The 17,731-nt window shown below is 37.0% G+C and overlaps 1 protein-coding gene across 2 annotated transcripts in view; it reads left to right on the forward strand.

Moving 5' to 3' along the window:
* The window catches only part of YES1 (YES proto-oncogene 1, Src family tyrosine kinase), a 47,204-nt gene that overhangs the window by 22,484 nt on the left and 6,989 nt on the right, over positions 1-17,731 (forward strand). For both annotated transcript variants that reach the window (XM_061994803.1, XM_061994804.1), the window contains exons 2-7: positions 7,817-8,089; positions 12,441-12,540; positions 13,626-13,724; positions 16,689-16,792; positions 16,983-17,132; positions 17,348-17,503. In XM_061994803.1, the coding sequence (XP_061850787.1) occupies positions 7,825-8,089; positions 12,441-12,540; positions 13,626-13,724; positions 16,689-16,792; positions 16,983-17,132; positions 17,348-17,503 (874 nt within the window). In that variant the 5' untranslated portion in view covers positions 7,817-7,824. The remainder of the gene's footprint in view (positions 1-7,816; positions 8,090-12,440; positions 12,541-13,625; positions 13,725-16,688; positions 16,793-16,982; positions 17,133-17,347; positions 17,504-17,731) is intronic.

Raw genomic sequence — 17,731 nt, forward strand, 5'->3', positions numbered from 1 at the left:
AATTGTCTCATGTATATGTGTTATATATTTAAGCACATAAAATCACTTTTATAGTTCTGATATTTTAGTTAATCTCTCCCTTGTGATCTTGACTGCTGGAATAAAGAAAATTAATCCATCAGTGCTGTGTATCCATCAGCATTATGTATTTTGCATTGTCTGCCTTAGGTTTGTTGGCATGTTATTTCTCAGTCTTTCAGGATGCGAAAAATATGCTGACTTCACTGAAAATTCAGAATAGATCCTAAAAACAAACTTTCTTAAAATAGAAGTTCTATTTAGCAGTTGGCAGGGTTTTTTTGAAGTGAAGTTTAAACGTTTAAGTTTGGGATGTTTTCAGTGCATTGCTCTGGAAGTTAGAAACAGCTCCCCTTGGTCGTCAGTCGGGTAGCCCCAGCTAGACTCTGTGCCTACTGCAGGTGGGTTTGGGATGTCAGGTATTTTTTTTTGTTTATTTCCACCCAACATCTCCTTTTTTTTGTGTACTTTCTGTTGCCTTGTGCACAGGGTAGGCAGTTTCCAGCTGAAGTGGAGGTTGTTCATGTGAGTAACTGGAAGACAAGTAGGTTGATGGTATGAGTGTGCTTTTTCAGATACTTGAACATCTTTGGTGAGGAACCCTTACTTAGCTGTATCGAACTTAAAGTCTGGCTACCACAGTTTCACTTGGAAGATTCCAGTTCAGGTCACTCACCTCCTGTGAGCTTTTAGAAGCCTTGTCCTGAACAGAAAGTTATGATGTTGAAATCTATGTCATTATAGTAATAACTATTTTTATTTTGTTGGATGTGGTTATTCTGATTTTAACCAGGCAGCATAAAACAATTAAAATAAAGACATAGTAGAATGCAAATGCTGTGCAGATGTTGCATCAACACAAGTACTTAAGTTGAAATTCATAAGCTAGGTCAAACTTGTAGGACTTTTCTCATGTAGGACTATTCTAAGAGTCCTTAGTCTCTGTATGACTGTGGACAGAGCTACAGGTTGGTGGAGGCTGGAGCGGTTTGTGCTCATCTTGGTCCTCTCATCTTCCAAGACATCTCCTACTCATTACTTGTTCTACAAAGAGACAATTATTGTCAGAGTTCGTGCCCAGGACGATGACAACGGAAGAGCTCCTGGAAGGAGGCAAAGATTGCTATGCAAGACAAGATACCGAATTAGATCTTCTTTGATTAGAAGGATCTCTAAAATTACAAGTAGACTTGCTTTCTTCCACCTCTAGTGTGTCTTTCCTACTTTCTAGTCTGATTGGAAAAGCCACCTTTTCTTGCTGTGCTTGAATACATTTGGTCAAAGGAAACCTATACTGTTTCAGATAGTGTAGGCAAAACTGATTATAAATAAACACAATTTTGTGAGTGTGCATTTTGCACATGTTATCTGTGACGTGATCATTGTCTCCAAAATGCTCCTGCAACATTTTAGTCTTTAAAATGAAAGACTGCCTCTACAGATTCATCTGTCCAAATACAGAATGTGTAGGAGGAGATCCTACATGTTTGGCCCAGATAAAAGGAAGATATGACTGAGAGGGAAGAATGCCTGTATCTCTTCTGACTTTGACTCACTGATAATCCTCAGTTGCACTTTTTTTTTCTTAGAACGTGTTATTGCAGAAGTCAGTTTTCCTTAAACTTTGTGAACTAGCATCTGATGGGACCTTGCAGCCAAATGGTAAGGCCTGACATGGATTGGTACAAGGGTTGTACTGCCTGCTGGGGCGGGTACATCTCTTACCTGTTAGTGCTAACAAGGACAGTAGATGTTTCTTTAGGAGGAAAGCTTTTGTCTCGGATAATTCAAATTGGAGGACTGGAAATCCTCAATCCACTTCATAGATATGGTGTGCAAAGTCTGGTACGTCTGAGCAAGTCCCCCACCTCGAAGTCATTTAAACCTCAGAGGAAGCACACATCCATCAAACTTCTTGTCTTCCATTAAAAAAAAAAAAAAAAAAAACAAAAAAACCCAAACAAGTCAAGAAATTGTGGAAGGACATGAAGGATTGAAGCACCTTATTTTTTTTTAATGCAATTCCTGCTCATCCTGATTTTCCAGGTAGTGTTTTGAGTGTATTTATTTCTTAAGAGTGTAATTGGTTGTAGTGGTCTTGGCAGCCAGGTAACTAGCTCTCTCCAGTAGAAGGATTAGTCTTAATCAGTAATTTAATGACGTTTGAAATTCTGATTCCTGTAAAATAACATAAACTAGGACAGAAAATATTTCCAACAGCTTTTAACTCTGAAATGCAAAACATTCAACTAGACAAGAAATTATATCCTCATTGTTTTTTCTCTTTCTACAGAGTCCTCTGTTTGCTACTCTGGATTTGTTAGCTGGAGTTTTATTAGCAAACAATCTAGTGTTTGTTCTGTTTCTATGAAATCAAAAGCATTACCACAGCAGCCCCAGAATTTTTCTTTGAATATGTTTATGTAGTCATGATAAAAGCAGGATTTGGTCTTTAGAAACAGTAGGATCAAAAGTTTCAGATTGTATGAGTCAGCAGTAAAGAAGACATTTCTTTAATTATCATTTTAGTGTATGGATAACTTAAGCCTTTACAAGGTCGTGTCAGTTGCACTTTAAATACATAATGATACAAACTCTCTAAGGTCTTGTTACACTAATGTTACTAGTAATAATAAAGCTGAATCCAGTAGAACATAATTCTTCAAAATGCCATGGTTATTCATGGTAAAGTAAGCAAACATTGCCATTTATGACAACTCATAAAAGATAAATTATGTCACATAGTAAATACCACACAATTTTTAAAAGATGCACATACTCTGCAAAGAACACAAGGCAATTCTTTATTTTATTTTCCATTACAAACATGACAGGTTGCTTTTGTAGACAAGAAAGCTCACCTGTATTTTCATACCAAAGCAGTGACCTGTAACAGTCACTGCTAATTTCAGCTGGCTGTTATAGTATTGGCCTAAAGGGTTATTAGCCTCTTTTTCTGGTTATCTTCTTTTCTTTTGGTCTAAGACATGTGTAATAAGTAAGATTTTGGTACCACCATGTGGAAACAGCTTTTTGGCAGGTACTCTACATTGTTGAGCTAGTGTACAAAAAGCCAGTGTAGGTTGTGTGTCTCTGGTGACATATGTTTGAGCAAATAGTCTGTCAGCTAATGGATCCATTAGCAAACTTTACGCAGAATATCCTGTCTTCATCATTGCATGAAATGTTAATAACTTTAAGTCATGCCTTTAGTTGAAAGTGAAGAGAATGTTTTTGTAAGATATTTGTTTCACATTTGAGAAGTGGAGGTGCTTCTTGATGGAAACTGAAGGGTTTTTTGCTAAGGCTGAGAAGTGAAGTTAGAGTAGCAGGGGAAGTCTGCAATGTTGTTTTCATCTTTTTATTGGTAATGTGTGAACTTCAAATAAAATTCTCTTTTTTTATGAGGCATGGGGGGGAGTGGTTTTTAGGGTTTTTTTTCTTTTCAGGCAGGAGAATATTTGCAGTCTTGCTTTATCCTTGTAAAATGAGATCTGATTCACCCATTCCTCTAACTGGATTTTCTTCATAGTGAAAAATTACTTATGTGCTCTTTTTGGTTATATGAACGATTTCAGCAGTCAAAAGGAATGGAAAAAAGAAACTTTGCAACCCACTCATTCCCTTAGTTATTTTTTCTTTTGCCCTACCTCTGCATTTAGTTCTTGTATGGTTTTGGTGTAGAGATTGAAAAGAGAACAGCTCCTTAGAACATCTTTCCCGTTGCAGCACGTCGTGGCTGTCATTCCTGGTCTTACATCAGGATGAACTCTCCATAAGGCATCTGGGGACATGCAATATCATAACATAGTGCAGGATCAGAAGAGTACCTTTGGTTGGCCTCAAGAGGAAACTCTTTTTTCTTTATTCTTTTTTTTTTTTTCCCCCGTAGTAAATGGGTTTTGTATGAAGTCCATTACAGCAAGTGAAGCAAACATGAGGCTTGCTAGCTTTTGGTCTTCGGGGTTTCAGAGGCTAACATTTAGTCCTCAAAATCTTGATGTTGATGGGTAGAGTATGGGGGGAAAATGAATATACTGTTTAAAGGCATTTGCAGACTGCTTTGCTCTTAGGCAGCTAGCTAGAACAGATTATCAGTTTATCCACCTGAATTAAAATCAAAGAAGGCTCTAGCATCTTCATTCATGCCAGTAGGAGATCTTTCTTGAAGCACTTCTGAGAACCTTATGTCTAGTGAGTAGATAACTTTTATAACTGTCAACTGGAAAGAGCAAAGATGCATTGGATGAAAGAGTGGTTCTCACGGACAATCGCTTCTTCAGGATGGGTGGATGTGATCTGACACTCCACTATAAAACAGAGTTGGGAAGATAAGGGGGCAGCATTGACTTTCTTGGAGCTCTCTTGTTTGGCAGAGGGGTTATTAAGGATTCTCTGTCATTGTCTGAGGTGTTTGTAGAGTACTGAATGATGACAAACGTTTGCCCTTTATATAATTTCTCCAAAAAGCTAAAGTCAAATTGGATGTCACTAAAATCTTATTTGATGACTACTTTCTGGACTGCTCTGTTACCCTCTATTGATATTTGTGGGCATCCTTCAAACCTTCAGGTGTCCTTCCAGTAATCATTTTTCCTCCTGTTTTTTCTTGAAAACATTCTAACACACGATTGTTTTCATCTGGAAATCAGAACAAGACATCTGTGTTTTTAGCCCATGCCTTTCTGAACATGGTTTCCTGATAGACCTCTAGCAAGCTGACTCTTAAAACCCCCCAACACATGTGTGGACATCCTGGTCAGAATCAAAGGAGAGCATTTGTCTCAAAGAAAGAACAAGCTGCTGAAGTTACTCAACTAGTTTGCTTTGGACACCAGTCTGGTCTAAAATATTGATTTAGCTATTGGGAAATCAGTGGCTTGGGACAGCATTCCTTTGAATAGATGGACTTGTACAGAGCAAACAGGAACTTTTATCTGTGTCTGTTTCAGAAAGAGTTCAGTGCTTTGGAAAGAGCCCTGTGAATTTTATGACAGAAATACATTCTTTAATATTTTGTTGCTGTTCAGACAAAGGATGATAAAAATAGTTGTTAATTTATTTCAGTTATTTGCATGTTTGGTAACAAATGCAGTACCAGAATAATCGAATCCAACATTGCATACCAGCTGCTTAGACTTTTTTTTTTTCTTTATCCTTTAATTTATTACAACAGTAGTAAGTGGTTGGGTTTTCCCCCCCCATAGCGAGCAATCACTTTTCCCTTGCTTACACTGCTCACACTTGATTTATGTCATCTCATTCCTCTAATTCCACCTCATGCATACATATCCATACATAGTATTTTATAGTAATTTCCACTTATGTTTTTGAGTTTAAGAAGCTTAGGAGTTTGCTTTATTTTGCTGTGTGAGTATATGCAGTTTTAAAAGTAGAAGTTTTACATTTTTGTTTGATTATTTCTGAATATCCTTGAAGTGCTGATTTTGTTAATCTCTTTAACTTCTGAAAGAAGATTACCTTAACAGTGAAGTGGCTAGAGAGGGGAAAAAACAAGGGGGAGGCTGACTGTAGAATGTATTCAGGTCTCCCATAAGGGCTTTTCTTTGTGGCGTTAAAAGTAGGAATGGTAACTTCTTGCTAGCAGTTACAACTGCAGCACAGGGTAGCCCAGTCACCAGCTGTTTGGTCAAATGAACAATACTGTGGTCAGAATCCAGCAGTTTTACCAGACTTGGTAAATTGTTTTCTATCACTTTAAAAAGAAATCTTTAAGTCTTATCAGCCTATTACAAGTTAACCAAATGTCAGAAGTAAGGGAGGAAAAATATTTATGATGATCACTTGATTGTACAAATGTTCATGTGTTTCCTTTTTAATCTACTTCATTAACATAAGTAGTGCACTTGACTTCTGAATAGTGTGTGATGCTTAACTTTCAGCCAAAGGCAAAGATTCAGTGCTATTAGCAAAGACATGTTTGCAAACGTGATTGGACTTTTATTCAGTGATAGCAGAAAACCGAGATTGCAATTTTAAAGAGGATCACAGAAGCAGGCCTCAAAATAAAGCAAGAATTCACAATAGGCAGACACATGGCCAAAAAAAAAAAAAGTTATTCAAATTTGCAGTGTCTATTAGCAGTGGTAGAGAATTTTTTTTCTATTTGCAGTGGTAGAGAAATTAAAAGGATGTGTTTGGGTGTAAGTTTGACTTGTGAATTAATATCTGGCTTTTCTACTGTAGATTGTAAGAAATCTTTTGTAAGTTATTTAGACATTAAAGTCTTCATATGTGTATTTGAGTCTTGCTCTGTTAATGTTTGTGCAGAATTAGTTGGTAATAATAGTTTCAGAAGTAGGAAAAAATGGATAAGATGCGGTTTTGTGATGGTTTGTTATTCTGTGTAAATCTCTCAGATGAGATTTGTAAATCCAGTTATTTGACTTTGTTGTTGCTTGTTTCTGCAGTAGTTATTTACAGTACTGCACTAGGGGCAGAACTGACAGGGTAAATAATCTTTCTGAGCAGTAAATTTCATATGGTGTGTCACTGGCTGTGGACCACCTTCCCAGGAACTCCGATTCATGGTTCTTGAGAAAATTACAGTATCTTTAATATTGTAATGGTTACTTACACAGAAGGAATTAGTTTCTCTCAGTGTGAGTATATTAAGGCAGCATTTAGTAAGTAAGATTTACTTCATTCCATATTTCTGTGTCTAATAGTTGACAACAGTTAACAAGATAATAGAGAATCTGTGAAACTGTTCTTGTAGTTAACAAAAGATTATTTTTGTAATGCTTTCAGCCTGTTGCTGTTTTAACTGGTTCATTAGAGGATGTGGAGCAGTTGATATCCTATTTTTGTAGAGGTTTCTACCTTTAAAGTTAAAGGAGATTTTTAACTTCACCACCAACCCCCCACAAGAACACAGGACTTTTCACACATCTAATAGAGTACTGCATCTAATAGTCTTGTTTTCATCCTGACTTGTTTCCCAACTGGAGTAAGCCAGAAAATGCCTATCAGTTGTCACCACCTGACAAATGGCAGATGGTGAATTATTAACAGCAGTGATTTTAATTGTTGGTGACACATCTCCTCTTGATTGCCTCCATCAGCAGGTAATAGGTGTCTCCTTAAAGGGCTCTGTCACAGTTCAGTTTCTAAACTACTACAGATGTTGCAATTACTCTTCTAATTCTAGTTAGCCATGACTATCCCAGGGCTTTTGTGAGTTGTATTTGGGAGGCTAGCAACTAATGAAAACTTCTCTACATCTTTAAATATATTAGTTATAATACCACTAGAAAGTCAGTTGCTTAAAAAAGAAATTGCAGAGGTGCATAAGAAAGAAAGCAGGAATGCCCCATTAGTTTTCTTTATGTGATTGTTTTAGATTTGCTTCATATAACTAACACTGAGTTTATCACACCTGTTTCCCTTTTCACCCAGATATAGAAGCCTTTAGTATCTTCCTTGTCTATTGCCTGTTATTCCAGCTATTTTTTATTTCTTTCTCACACTCTTTTTTTTCTTATTTGCCATTTATAGTCCCACCAAGGAACTGGCATGAAGAGTATTCCGAATGTGCTTGTTAGTATGTGGTGTTGTAAGGGAAAACAATTATGTCTTCTGTAGTTTGGGAATGGCTTAGATTTTATTCCAGAATACTTTTGCATCAGAGTTCAGAGCCTGCATGTGGCAACCATTGCTGGGGGTTGTTTTAGGTTGTGGGTTTTTTTTTTTTTAATTGAATCTTCTGTGTTAATTATCAAAAGATGTAACTTGGAGAAAAACTTGTGGGTTTTTTTTTCTTCTCTAATTCTCACAGAAGCAGCCATGGGGTGCATTAAAAGCAAAGAAGATAAAGGTCCATCCATGAAATACAGAACTGATAATACTCCAGAACCTGTTATTTCACATGTCAGCCATTATGGATCAGACTCCAGCCAAGCAACACAGTCACCATCAATAAAGGGATCGGCAGTTAATTTTAACAGTCATTCCATGACTCCTTTTGGAGGGCCCTCAGGAATGACACCCTTTGGAGGAGCATCATCATCGTTTTCAGCTGTGCCAAGTCCATATCCTAGTACTTTAACAGGTAAGTGTTATATAAAACAATGCTGCAGTTGTTGTTGTTATTGTTGTTTTTCTTTTATTATTATTGCTTGAACGTAATATTAAATGTCCTGATGTCTTGCTATGCAGAAATAAATTGCAATTTTAAAATAAATTGCCTTTTAGGGATTTCAGATTTTCAGTATCTTTACTGCTCAGATAATAGTTCAGCCCGTATTTACTAGTGACTTGGGCTTGGGGTTTGCTGATTGGGCTTTTGTTCTTTGAGGAGGGGTGTGCTTAGGATCACAGCACAGAGAAATTTAAGACTTTATCACAGGTAGTAACAGCAATGGTTGATAAAATTGTGTTAGAAGTTCCAGGCCATTGAAGGGATGCAGATGGGATAATGACTTTAAGCTTTTGAAGAGAGGTACACTTCAAATTCAGGGAATTGATAGTTTAAGCTGGCTTTCAGACTTACTTGATCGGCCACAAGTAACTAATATTAATGCAGCATCGAATCTGTTAATTTATAAAGCTAATCAGGTTATGCAGTATATTCTGTGTACTTTACTGTATGAACAGCATATGTGAAACAATAGGGCAGAATTCTTATTGGTGGTGGTCATATTAAAACCGCAGTTGAAAATGTAAAAACAGAGTTTCAAGGCACAGAGACCTTCTTTGATGAGATACAAAGTCTCAGAAGATATAGCATTTTAAAGCAACATTTGATGTTGTAAACCCATTTTTACATCAAAATCTTAAAGCTACGTTACAAAAATATTGGTTTTGGGCACATGACTAATTTTGCTGGATATTTTTGAGAGGACACTGTAATTCTTTTCTGAGAGAGAGAGAGGAAAGAGTAATTTATTCTAGAAGCTTTGCACAGACACTTCACGAGTTATGGTAAGTAATTCCTTATTAGTCTATTTCTAGTTTTCCCACAAACCTCTAATGTTAGCACAGTTACAATCCTCAAATGTTTGCTTCATTACAGTGGTATGTAAAGTCTTTTAAGCACAAGAAATTTGAGATCCTTAAAAACCCACTATTACGTTGACATTAAGCAATTCAGGAAGCCAAAGATCAATTGTCAAGTAATGATCACCTTGTATTTCTCTTTTGGGAATTCATTAAAAAACAAATAATTAAAATAAGTATCTGTCCTGCCTCAAAATTTGAGTCAGCTCTGGGTCACCGTTTTGGATGAACACAGGCAGAACGAAATAAGGGCAGCATTTCTTTTTTTATATTAGCCCCACTAGTGAAAGTTTATCATGCGTCATCTCCTCCAAGAACATCTGTGTATTTCTTCTTACAAGCTCTGGTTCTTTGTTCACATGAGAGTCTCCAGCAGTGCATACAGGCATTCCTGGGTGTTACCAGACATCAGGAAGGTAGTTCTCTGCTGTAGAGACCAGAAAGGATGTTCTGTTTGTCCTTGTTCCTGCTGATAGTTAAACATGTTGTTAAACATGTCTTGGACCAGAGTCAATGGGAAAGATTTCTCATGAAAAAGTAGTCTTAATATCTCCTTAATGTGAATTCAGTCATTGGCTGAAAGGCTGAATTGGGTGAAGGTTCCCACTGTTTTGCAATCAGGTAAAATGATACTGTATATGTAACTATTCCTCCTTGATATGCAAAACCAGCCCATCCACAAACACACTTCCTTTATATTTTTTTTTAAATTATTTTTTTTAATTTTTTTTTAAATGCACCAGAGATTTCTTGGTATGTTCAGCACTGATTTGCAGATCAATCAAAATTGGATATTAAGAACTTCATCTGGCTGTAAGCTTTTTGTATTTGTGATGAATAAAATATTGGACTGTGTTCTGTGGCCCTTTGTTCTGCAAGAGAGAATACATTGGCTTGTCAATCTGGACATAAGTGTCAGTAGTACTTAACCAGTCTATCAGTGATGTCTGACAGGAGGATGATATGGTCGTCATCATGGCCTGTAGTGAAGCTGAGAAGAGTTAAGCCATCTTTTATTCCTCTAGAGCAGAAAAGAAGTCTTGAGTTAGTCACACCACTCCTGTATTACATGTTCTCAGTCATCATATACTTCGAATTCACAAAATATTACTGAAAATCAAAACAGAAAATATCACAGAATCATAGAATGAACTGCTGTTCTTACCTTCCATGAAGCTGTGTAAGCACTAGTGCTGTGTAATCCTCATGCTGAACAAGTAGGTAAAGTCTTGTCTCCAAAACCAGTCCTGGGAATACTGACCTAGCAAAAGAGTAACCTTTAAGGGAAATAGTATGAACACAAATAGCTTGAACAGCTAAACTGGATCACCTTGTAGTGATTGACAAAGAAAACAACTGCAATAGATTTAAAAAATTATTTGACCAGTACCTGTTAGTTTAAAACATTCTGTTCTGATGCAGTTCTCCTTAAGTTCTCTGCTATGAAATGTGAGAATAAAAAGAGTTTTTATGGTATCCGAACTGTTGAAATAAAATCTTTCCAAGGATTGTGTGTTAGTTTTTCCAATTCTTTATTTAAAAATAATGAAGAGTACACAAATATCAGTGATTACTGATAGTTCTCTTATTGCATGGTTTACATTTGAATCCCTTATTTTGACAAGTGCTACACTGACTTAGAAGCATAGATGAGGTGCTGAGGGATACAGTTAGGTTCAGTGATGAGCTTGGCACTGTTAGGTTAGTGGTTGGACTTGATGATCTTAAAGGCCTTTTCCAACCATTATGATTCTATGAGGAACTAATATCTCTCTGTCTTTCTAGATGTTGTACGGCTTGTTTCAAAGTTTTGGAGTCTCACAGTTTCTGTATATGTAATTAAAAACTATTTTTGTGGTGTTTTGACTTGAGAGTATCATTTTTAATTTTTTTTATTTTTCATCCACTGAAGAACTCTCTGGGGATAGTTTATTTCTGTAACATTTGATTTGTGTTTGTGCTAATATGGTATGTATGCTCACAGTTACCTTGCAGTTTGTTATCAAAATAATACAGTAATGTAGCAATGCAGGCTAAAATTGGTAGAACTTTATTGATTTTTAACTTGGGTTAGGAACAGTTAACTTCTGGGGAATATTCTAATTTGTTTTCAGTTCATAAATCATACTTCAAAAAAACCCCTCAATTACTCTAACCTCCTGTGGGGATTTTTTGTTCTGTTTTTCCTAGAGGAACTGTAAATTCATTTCCAGCTGAGGCCTGCTGAGAGACTGTAATCACAGGAAGACTAAATCAAATGAAAATATTTAAGTAATTAGGAGCCTCTACATCAGAAACAGTACATCATAAAATAATATTAGTTGTAGACAATTCTGTTTCATTATACATTTAAAAATAAGTTATTGCTTGGACTATCACTAGGCTTCCTAAATGTCCATTAGACCATATAATAGCATTTCTAAGGGCTTAAATATTCTTCCTGAATTGCCCATCTGCAGTTTGCTATTTTAACTTTCTTCTAGCTGTGGTACATAACTTTTTATTTTTGCTCATAGCTTGTACATCTCATATAGCCTGTTCTCCTTTCTCTCTTTTTCCTTTAGCCTAGTTTTATAGACTAGTTCTATTAAGTATAGGAAAAAAACTTGCTACCATAGGTATAGGAGCATCTCTACTATCTGTCTCTCACACATGTATTCTGCTTGAGGGGCACGTTCAACAACACAAAGTACCAGAAGTGGGACGGAGAAGCAAATTCCTTAGGGTTGATGAAAGGCAGATGCTTATCCTGTGATTATCTTAGTCCTTGTTCTTGAGAGTAACACGCTGATGGATAATCCTCGGCAAGGGTCTGCTTCACTAATGGGCAGACTTTGGAATTAAAAAGATCATTAGTCCTAAAGCAGAAAAAATGTATTCCCAACAGAATATTTTCATTTCTGATTCAATTTCTTGAGTAAATCTTGATGTGTAACTTCGGAAAACTGGGAACACATCAGTTATTTATAGCTAAATTCAACAGGAAGCTATTTCTGTAAAAATTAATGACTGATGGCTCAGTCATTAATTTGTGATGTTGTAGGATCTTCTAGAATTGCATTTCTTAACAAGAAGCTGTCTTAATAGAGAAGCTGGCTTTTTCTGACTGCTGATATGATGTACAGGTTTCTGTATATAAGTGCTCTGATTATTAACGTACTTCCACTTATGTATCTTAACTGCCTTTTGTGGTGTGGAAGCATATTTTTAGGGTGTCTGTTTATAGACTTCCCTCTCTCTTAAGAAATGAGCTTATTAATGATCCAACTTCCAAAATGAGATGCAACCCAGAGTGTTAAGTTGCTTCCAAGCCAAAATCGAAAAGTTGTTTTGCAGATAAGTTCTTAAATCAAGTGTTACAATGTTACTGTTGTATTATATGGGATTATTTTCTTTCTCCTAAGGTGGTGTTACTGTATTTGTGGCCTTATATGATTATGAAGCTAGAACTACAGATGACCTTTCATTTAAGAAAGGTGAACGATTCCAGATAATAAATAACACGTAAGTGTTCTCATTCACAGACTTCATTTGGTTGCCCTTGAGAATAAAGACATCTTCAATTTTTCTTGAAATCCTGTTTCAGTGAAGCTTTTCTTCTTTCTGATGTTCTCTTGAATGCATGCATGTTCAACAAGCATGGAGTTAAAATATTGATACTGGTAAGACAATAGCCTTCAGGCTGAGGTCAGGGTTTGTGTACAGTTAGAGAACTGCAGTGAGTGGATCAGCCTTAGACCCCTCCTCCTCAGTCAGTTGGGTGTCATCTAGTAAGGCACAGCCACTGCCTTCAGGGCACCAGAGCTGAAGACACATATTGTCCCCTCCTAGGACAATCTGCACCTTGCAGATTCACTCTGATGGGCTTCCATACCTCATGTGGAGGTGGGCACAGCTAACAGCACTGTGCTGCAGATGCCAGAGACAAGTGCACTGCCTGTAGGCAGGGACATCTCCCCAAGGATGTGCATCTAGCTGGCCTCCACAATAAATCCAGTTTGAGTAGCTTGATGTTCTAGGTCAATTGCAGCAGCGTTAAAATATTATAGCCTGATTCTAGAAGTCTAGTGAAAAGAAATCTCACCTTGGAGATTTCTTTGCATGCAGCTTTTGGCTGTGGTAATAGTTCTAGTTCATAAATGTACCAGTTTTCATTTGTGCAGTTCTCTTAATTTTATTAGCTGAGTTTTTGTTTCCTTTATTGCTGAATTTCTGCTCCCTTTATTGCTCACTGTCAGTAAACAGGCAGAATGATCTGGGAGAGGCAGATGAAGACTAGAGTACTGGGAGGTTTATTTACACATCTCTTCCATAAAAGTTTTTCTGTAGGATTGCATTTTGCATATATTGATAAATTCCTTTAACATTTTAAAGAAAAAGCCCAAATCCAAATCTTTAAAATGCAAAATTCCATTGAGGCACTCATGTTGTTTCCAGTGAAAAGAAAAATATTTTTAGGTCCAGCACAAACTATTTTAGATGGCTTTGTAATTAAAATAACATGTTAGATAAATTTAATGTGCTTGTCATATATGAAGATATGTGCTAGGGAATGATGTATTGTTCATATGTTCATTGTTCCTTTGCAGGGAAGGAGACTGGTGGGAAGCAAGATCCATTGCTACAGGAAAAACTGGCTACATCCCAAGCAATTACGTAGCTCCTGCAGACTCCATTCAAGCAGAAGAGTAAGACATCATATCCTATCAGTCTGTTCTTATTATCTATTCTGTACTTTGTGCCCTGTGGTGATACTATTGCTTTAACGTTTAAGGGTATTTATGTAACATTTAAGGGTAAAGTAGGATACTACCACTAATTAAATGATAGCTGTGTTACTTGGATGTTGTCAAAGATATAATTGTTAGTGAATGTGGACACTCATGCATATGTTTTATGCCTGCTTGCTATATGTAAGGGCAAAGGAAATAGGATGGGAGAACGCAATAAAGAGGATAAGAGTTGGGGGACATGCACTGTATTTCATGTGGAACAAAAATTGGGATTTTATTAATTAGTTAAAAAGTTCACACGCCATTGACTCGAATCAGTTTGGCAAGCAAAGGTTAAAAACTTAAAGATCAGCAATACACTTGACAGCACCTAATCTTACATTCTAAAAATACATTTTTGTGGACAGTTATTGCTAATCTAGTATCAACTTTTGGTGACAAAACTGTTAGGTGTGCTAAGGACTGCTATGATTGGGAAAACTGTATTGCTTTGGGTAGCAGCACTTCCTATGTTTATTTACAAACAAGGATCTCGGAGCACTTAACAGAATGACATAACATTACTATAGGAATAGTGAGTTGGGGTACAGTTTCAGGTTATACTCATTACAAGGGATTTATGTTATTTGTTGTGCTAAAAATAGAGAACTCTACAGCTCTTGGTTCAATATGCAGGCATTGTACTGCCAGTAAGCAATTCCCTCATACATGGGCTGCATGTGCACTTCTGTGTTTGCTGCTTCACTCCTGGGAAAAGTGTCTGATTTCCAAGGTGTTTCCTGACTCTCAAGCTGAGACTTTAGCATGTTGCTCCTACTCTCACCTAGCTCTTTGCTATTAAGAAGTCATTGCATTGAAGACACTTTGATATTTTTATGCCCTTGAGTTTCAGCTGCATCTAAAATCATTGACTTCAGATTTTTTATTTTTTTTTTTAACATAAAGTTGAGGATTTTCCTTTTAAACTGTGCAATGAAAGCATATTGTTGTTACAGCTGCAGTGGTGGTAGAATGGAAACAATAGCCCTTTGCAGATGAAGAATGCAATGTTTCTGCAAAGAAAGTATTGCTTCTACAGACTGGCAAAACAGGGTGTCGGGATTTGTCATAGGTATATGTGATAACTGCAGGCGAGAGGGAGGGGGTTGATGAGTGAGGAAGCTTTTTTAAACTGTTTTAAAGAACAAGTGCTACTTTTATTAAATATTACGACAACATTCATTTACTTTGGTAGTGTTTATAGGTTTTGCATTGTGATTGTGGTTGGGGTTACAAGTGCAAAAGCAATACACAAGGTTGCTAGGATTTTCTTAAAGTGATCTTTTCTGAGCCTGAAGCCACAAACTGCTTGTGACAGGATCCGTGCTATCTGTGTGCCTTGTGAATGATACCACAATATAAATGTTTAATGCTCGTAATAAGGACAAGTAAGCCCTACTATTAGTTTATAGGTAATGACATAAAATAGCACTTTACAATATAGTTTGTAAATGTTTGTAGTAGTTTGGGGAAGAGGCATTTTCACATTAAGTAATTAACTAGGGTGTCAGTTTGCTTTAGTAAGAATATAGGTTATATCCAAATTGACTCAAGGATATGTACTCTCATATTGAGTTCTAACTTTGCATATCTATTTAATCAGTCAAACTGCAAGTACAATAAAAAGTAAGAATGAGTTTCAAATTCCCAGATGATTGCACATGCCATTCTATTCACAGTCAAATAAAATAATCCCTCACCTACATTTTTCATTCACAAAATGTTTCCCCCAAAAACCATTCTATTGCAGCAGTTTCCAATACTAGTTTTCTTCTCCCAGTGCTTGTGAAGCCAGATTTTGCTTGATGCTAGCTATGGTGGTGACTTGAAAATGTTTGAAATTTATACTTTGCATCACTTTGTGACTTCAGAGGCACACAATCAAAATAAAATACAGTTAGAATCACAGAATCTTGAGGGTTGAAAGTAAGTGCTACCCCAAAGTCTGGGGATTTTCAGGCAGAAGGATCTTAAAGTTATCACTGGCTGGGAACATAGCTGTGTACCAGTTGTTCATTGGAATGAGCATACCATGGGAGCAGAAATTCCTTTTTGTGAAAGAGTTTAATGCAGGAAAAAAGGTAGGTGTTTTAAAACATCTGCGCTCTTTTCAGTATCAGAATGATGCAAGAAAGATGAAGTGTTACTCATAGAGAAGTATTAGCTGATTCTAAATGAATAGTAGCAAAAGTGCTCCTTATACTGAGATGGAGAGAACGTAGAAGTTGCAACAGGAGACCCACACAGGTGGTGGAGAGGAGCTGCAGATCCTGTATGGGTCTCTGCAGCCCACAGGCTCTCCAGCACAGCCTGCGCCATGGTCACCTCCTCATGCAAGTCTCCTACCTATCTGGGACTTTCGGTCCTGCCATTGCCCTCCATAGGTTGCAGGGGCACAGCCTGCATTTTTACCATGAGTTGCAGAGGAGTCTCCAGTCCAGCACTCCTCCTTTCTTCCTCCTTCTCTGACTGTGGCACTCACATGGTTGCCTCTGACTTGTACCATACTTCCACCTCCTCTTCAGGCTCAGATTTTCTTTCTTAAATAGTGATGGCAGAGGTGCCAGATTGGGCCAGCTGGGCTGGAGGTGGGGATGTTTTGAGAACTGCTTACTGGGACCAACACTGCAGCTCCCTCCCCCTGTTACCAAGCAAAAAGCATCTCCACATAAACCCATGACACAGTAGAAGTTAGAATTATATTGAAATAGATCATCTTAATCTTTTGATTATATGGATGTCAATACTTTTGTTGACCTGTATCTGCTCTGGGATATGAGTAGTCCTGTCAGTGCTTGAGATTTCTAAATACTGTATTTATATGATTGCCAAAGCACAGGAAGCTTTTACTTACACATGTTGCCTTTTAACATTTCCTAGGTGGTATTTTGGTAAGATGGGCAGGAAGGATGCAGAAAGGCTACTTTTAAATCCTGGGAACCAGCGTGGTATTTTCTTAGTAAGAGAGAGTGAAACCACTAAAGGTATGTGTTTATGTATACCTTCTCTCTCTCCCACCCCCACCTACTACCTGGCAAGACAGACATAATGATCCTTTTATTGTCTGTCACGTTTTACCCGTGCACAGTTGTATGTGTATAATGACAGTGAGGGATACAGATTAAATAGGGCTTTAAATTTTTCATGAAGAACCAAGTATGACTTGTTTCCTAGGTGCTTACTCCCTTTCCATACGTGACTGGGATGAGGTCAGAGGCGATAATGTGAAACACTACAAAATCAGAAAACTTGACAATGGTGGATATTATATCACAACCAGAGCACAATTTGAATCTCTACAGAAGTTGGTGAAACACTACAGAGGTAAGTCCAAGTTCTAGTGTCCCAATGCTACCTTGTGTCAGGAAGAAAAACTGTATATGTAGCTTTTGAAATTTGCAGTTGTAAAATCGATTTCTTATTTCAAAAATCAGTAAACGGACAAGTTCCCTTTATCAACATTTGTGTGATACTTTTGTTGTATCTTTTGTCGTACTTACCCCTGCTTAACAACAAAGCTTGTTTTTTCCATTTTTCAGAACATGCTGATGGGCTGTGTCATAAGCTAACAACTGTGTGTCCCACTGTGAAACCCCAAACACAGGGATTAGCAAAAGATGCCTGGGAAATTCCTAGAGAATCTTTGAGGCTGGAAGTTAAGTTAGGCCAAGGATGTTTTGGTGAAGTATGGATGGGTAAGAGCTTAATGTGACACCTTTCATTTGTCCGTGTGAATGTTTTAATAGTATTTTAAGTAACTAAGCTTTGGGATCTGAAAAGAGAATCTGATAAAGAATTGAGGAGAAAAAAATACCAATTGCAATCGGTCACATAAAAAGTAAAAATTATTTTCAATATAGTTTTAATTTATAGTGATACTGTTAGTTAACAAAACAGAAATAAAAAGCAAAGAGTTTGAGCAG

This window comes from Colius striatus, chromosome 4, assembly GCF_028858725.1.
Source record: "Colius striatus isolate bColStr4 chromosome 4, bColStr4.1.hap1, whole genome shotgun sequence".
NCBI lineage: Eukaryota > Metazoa > Chordata > Aves > Coliiformes > Coliidae > Colius > Colius striatus.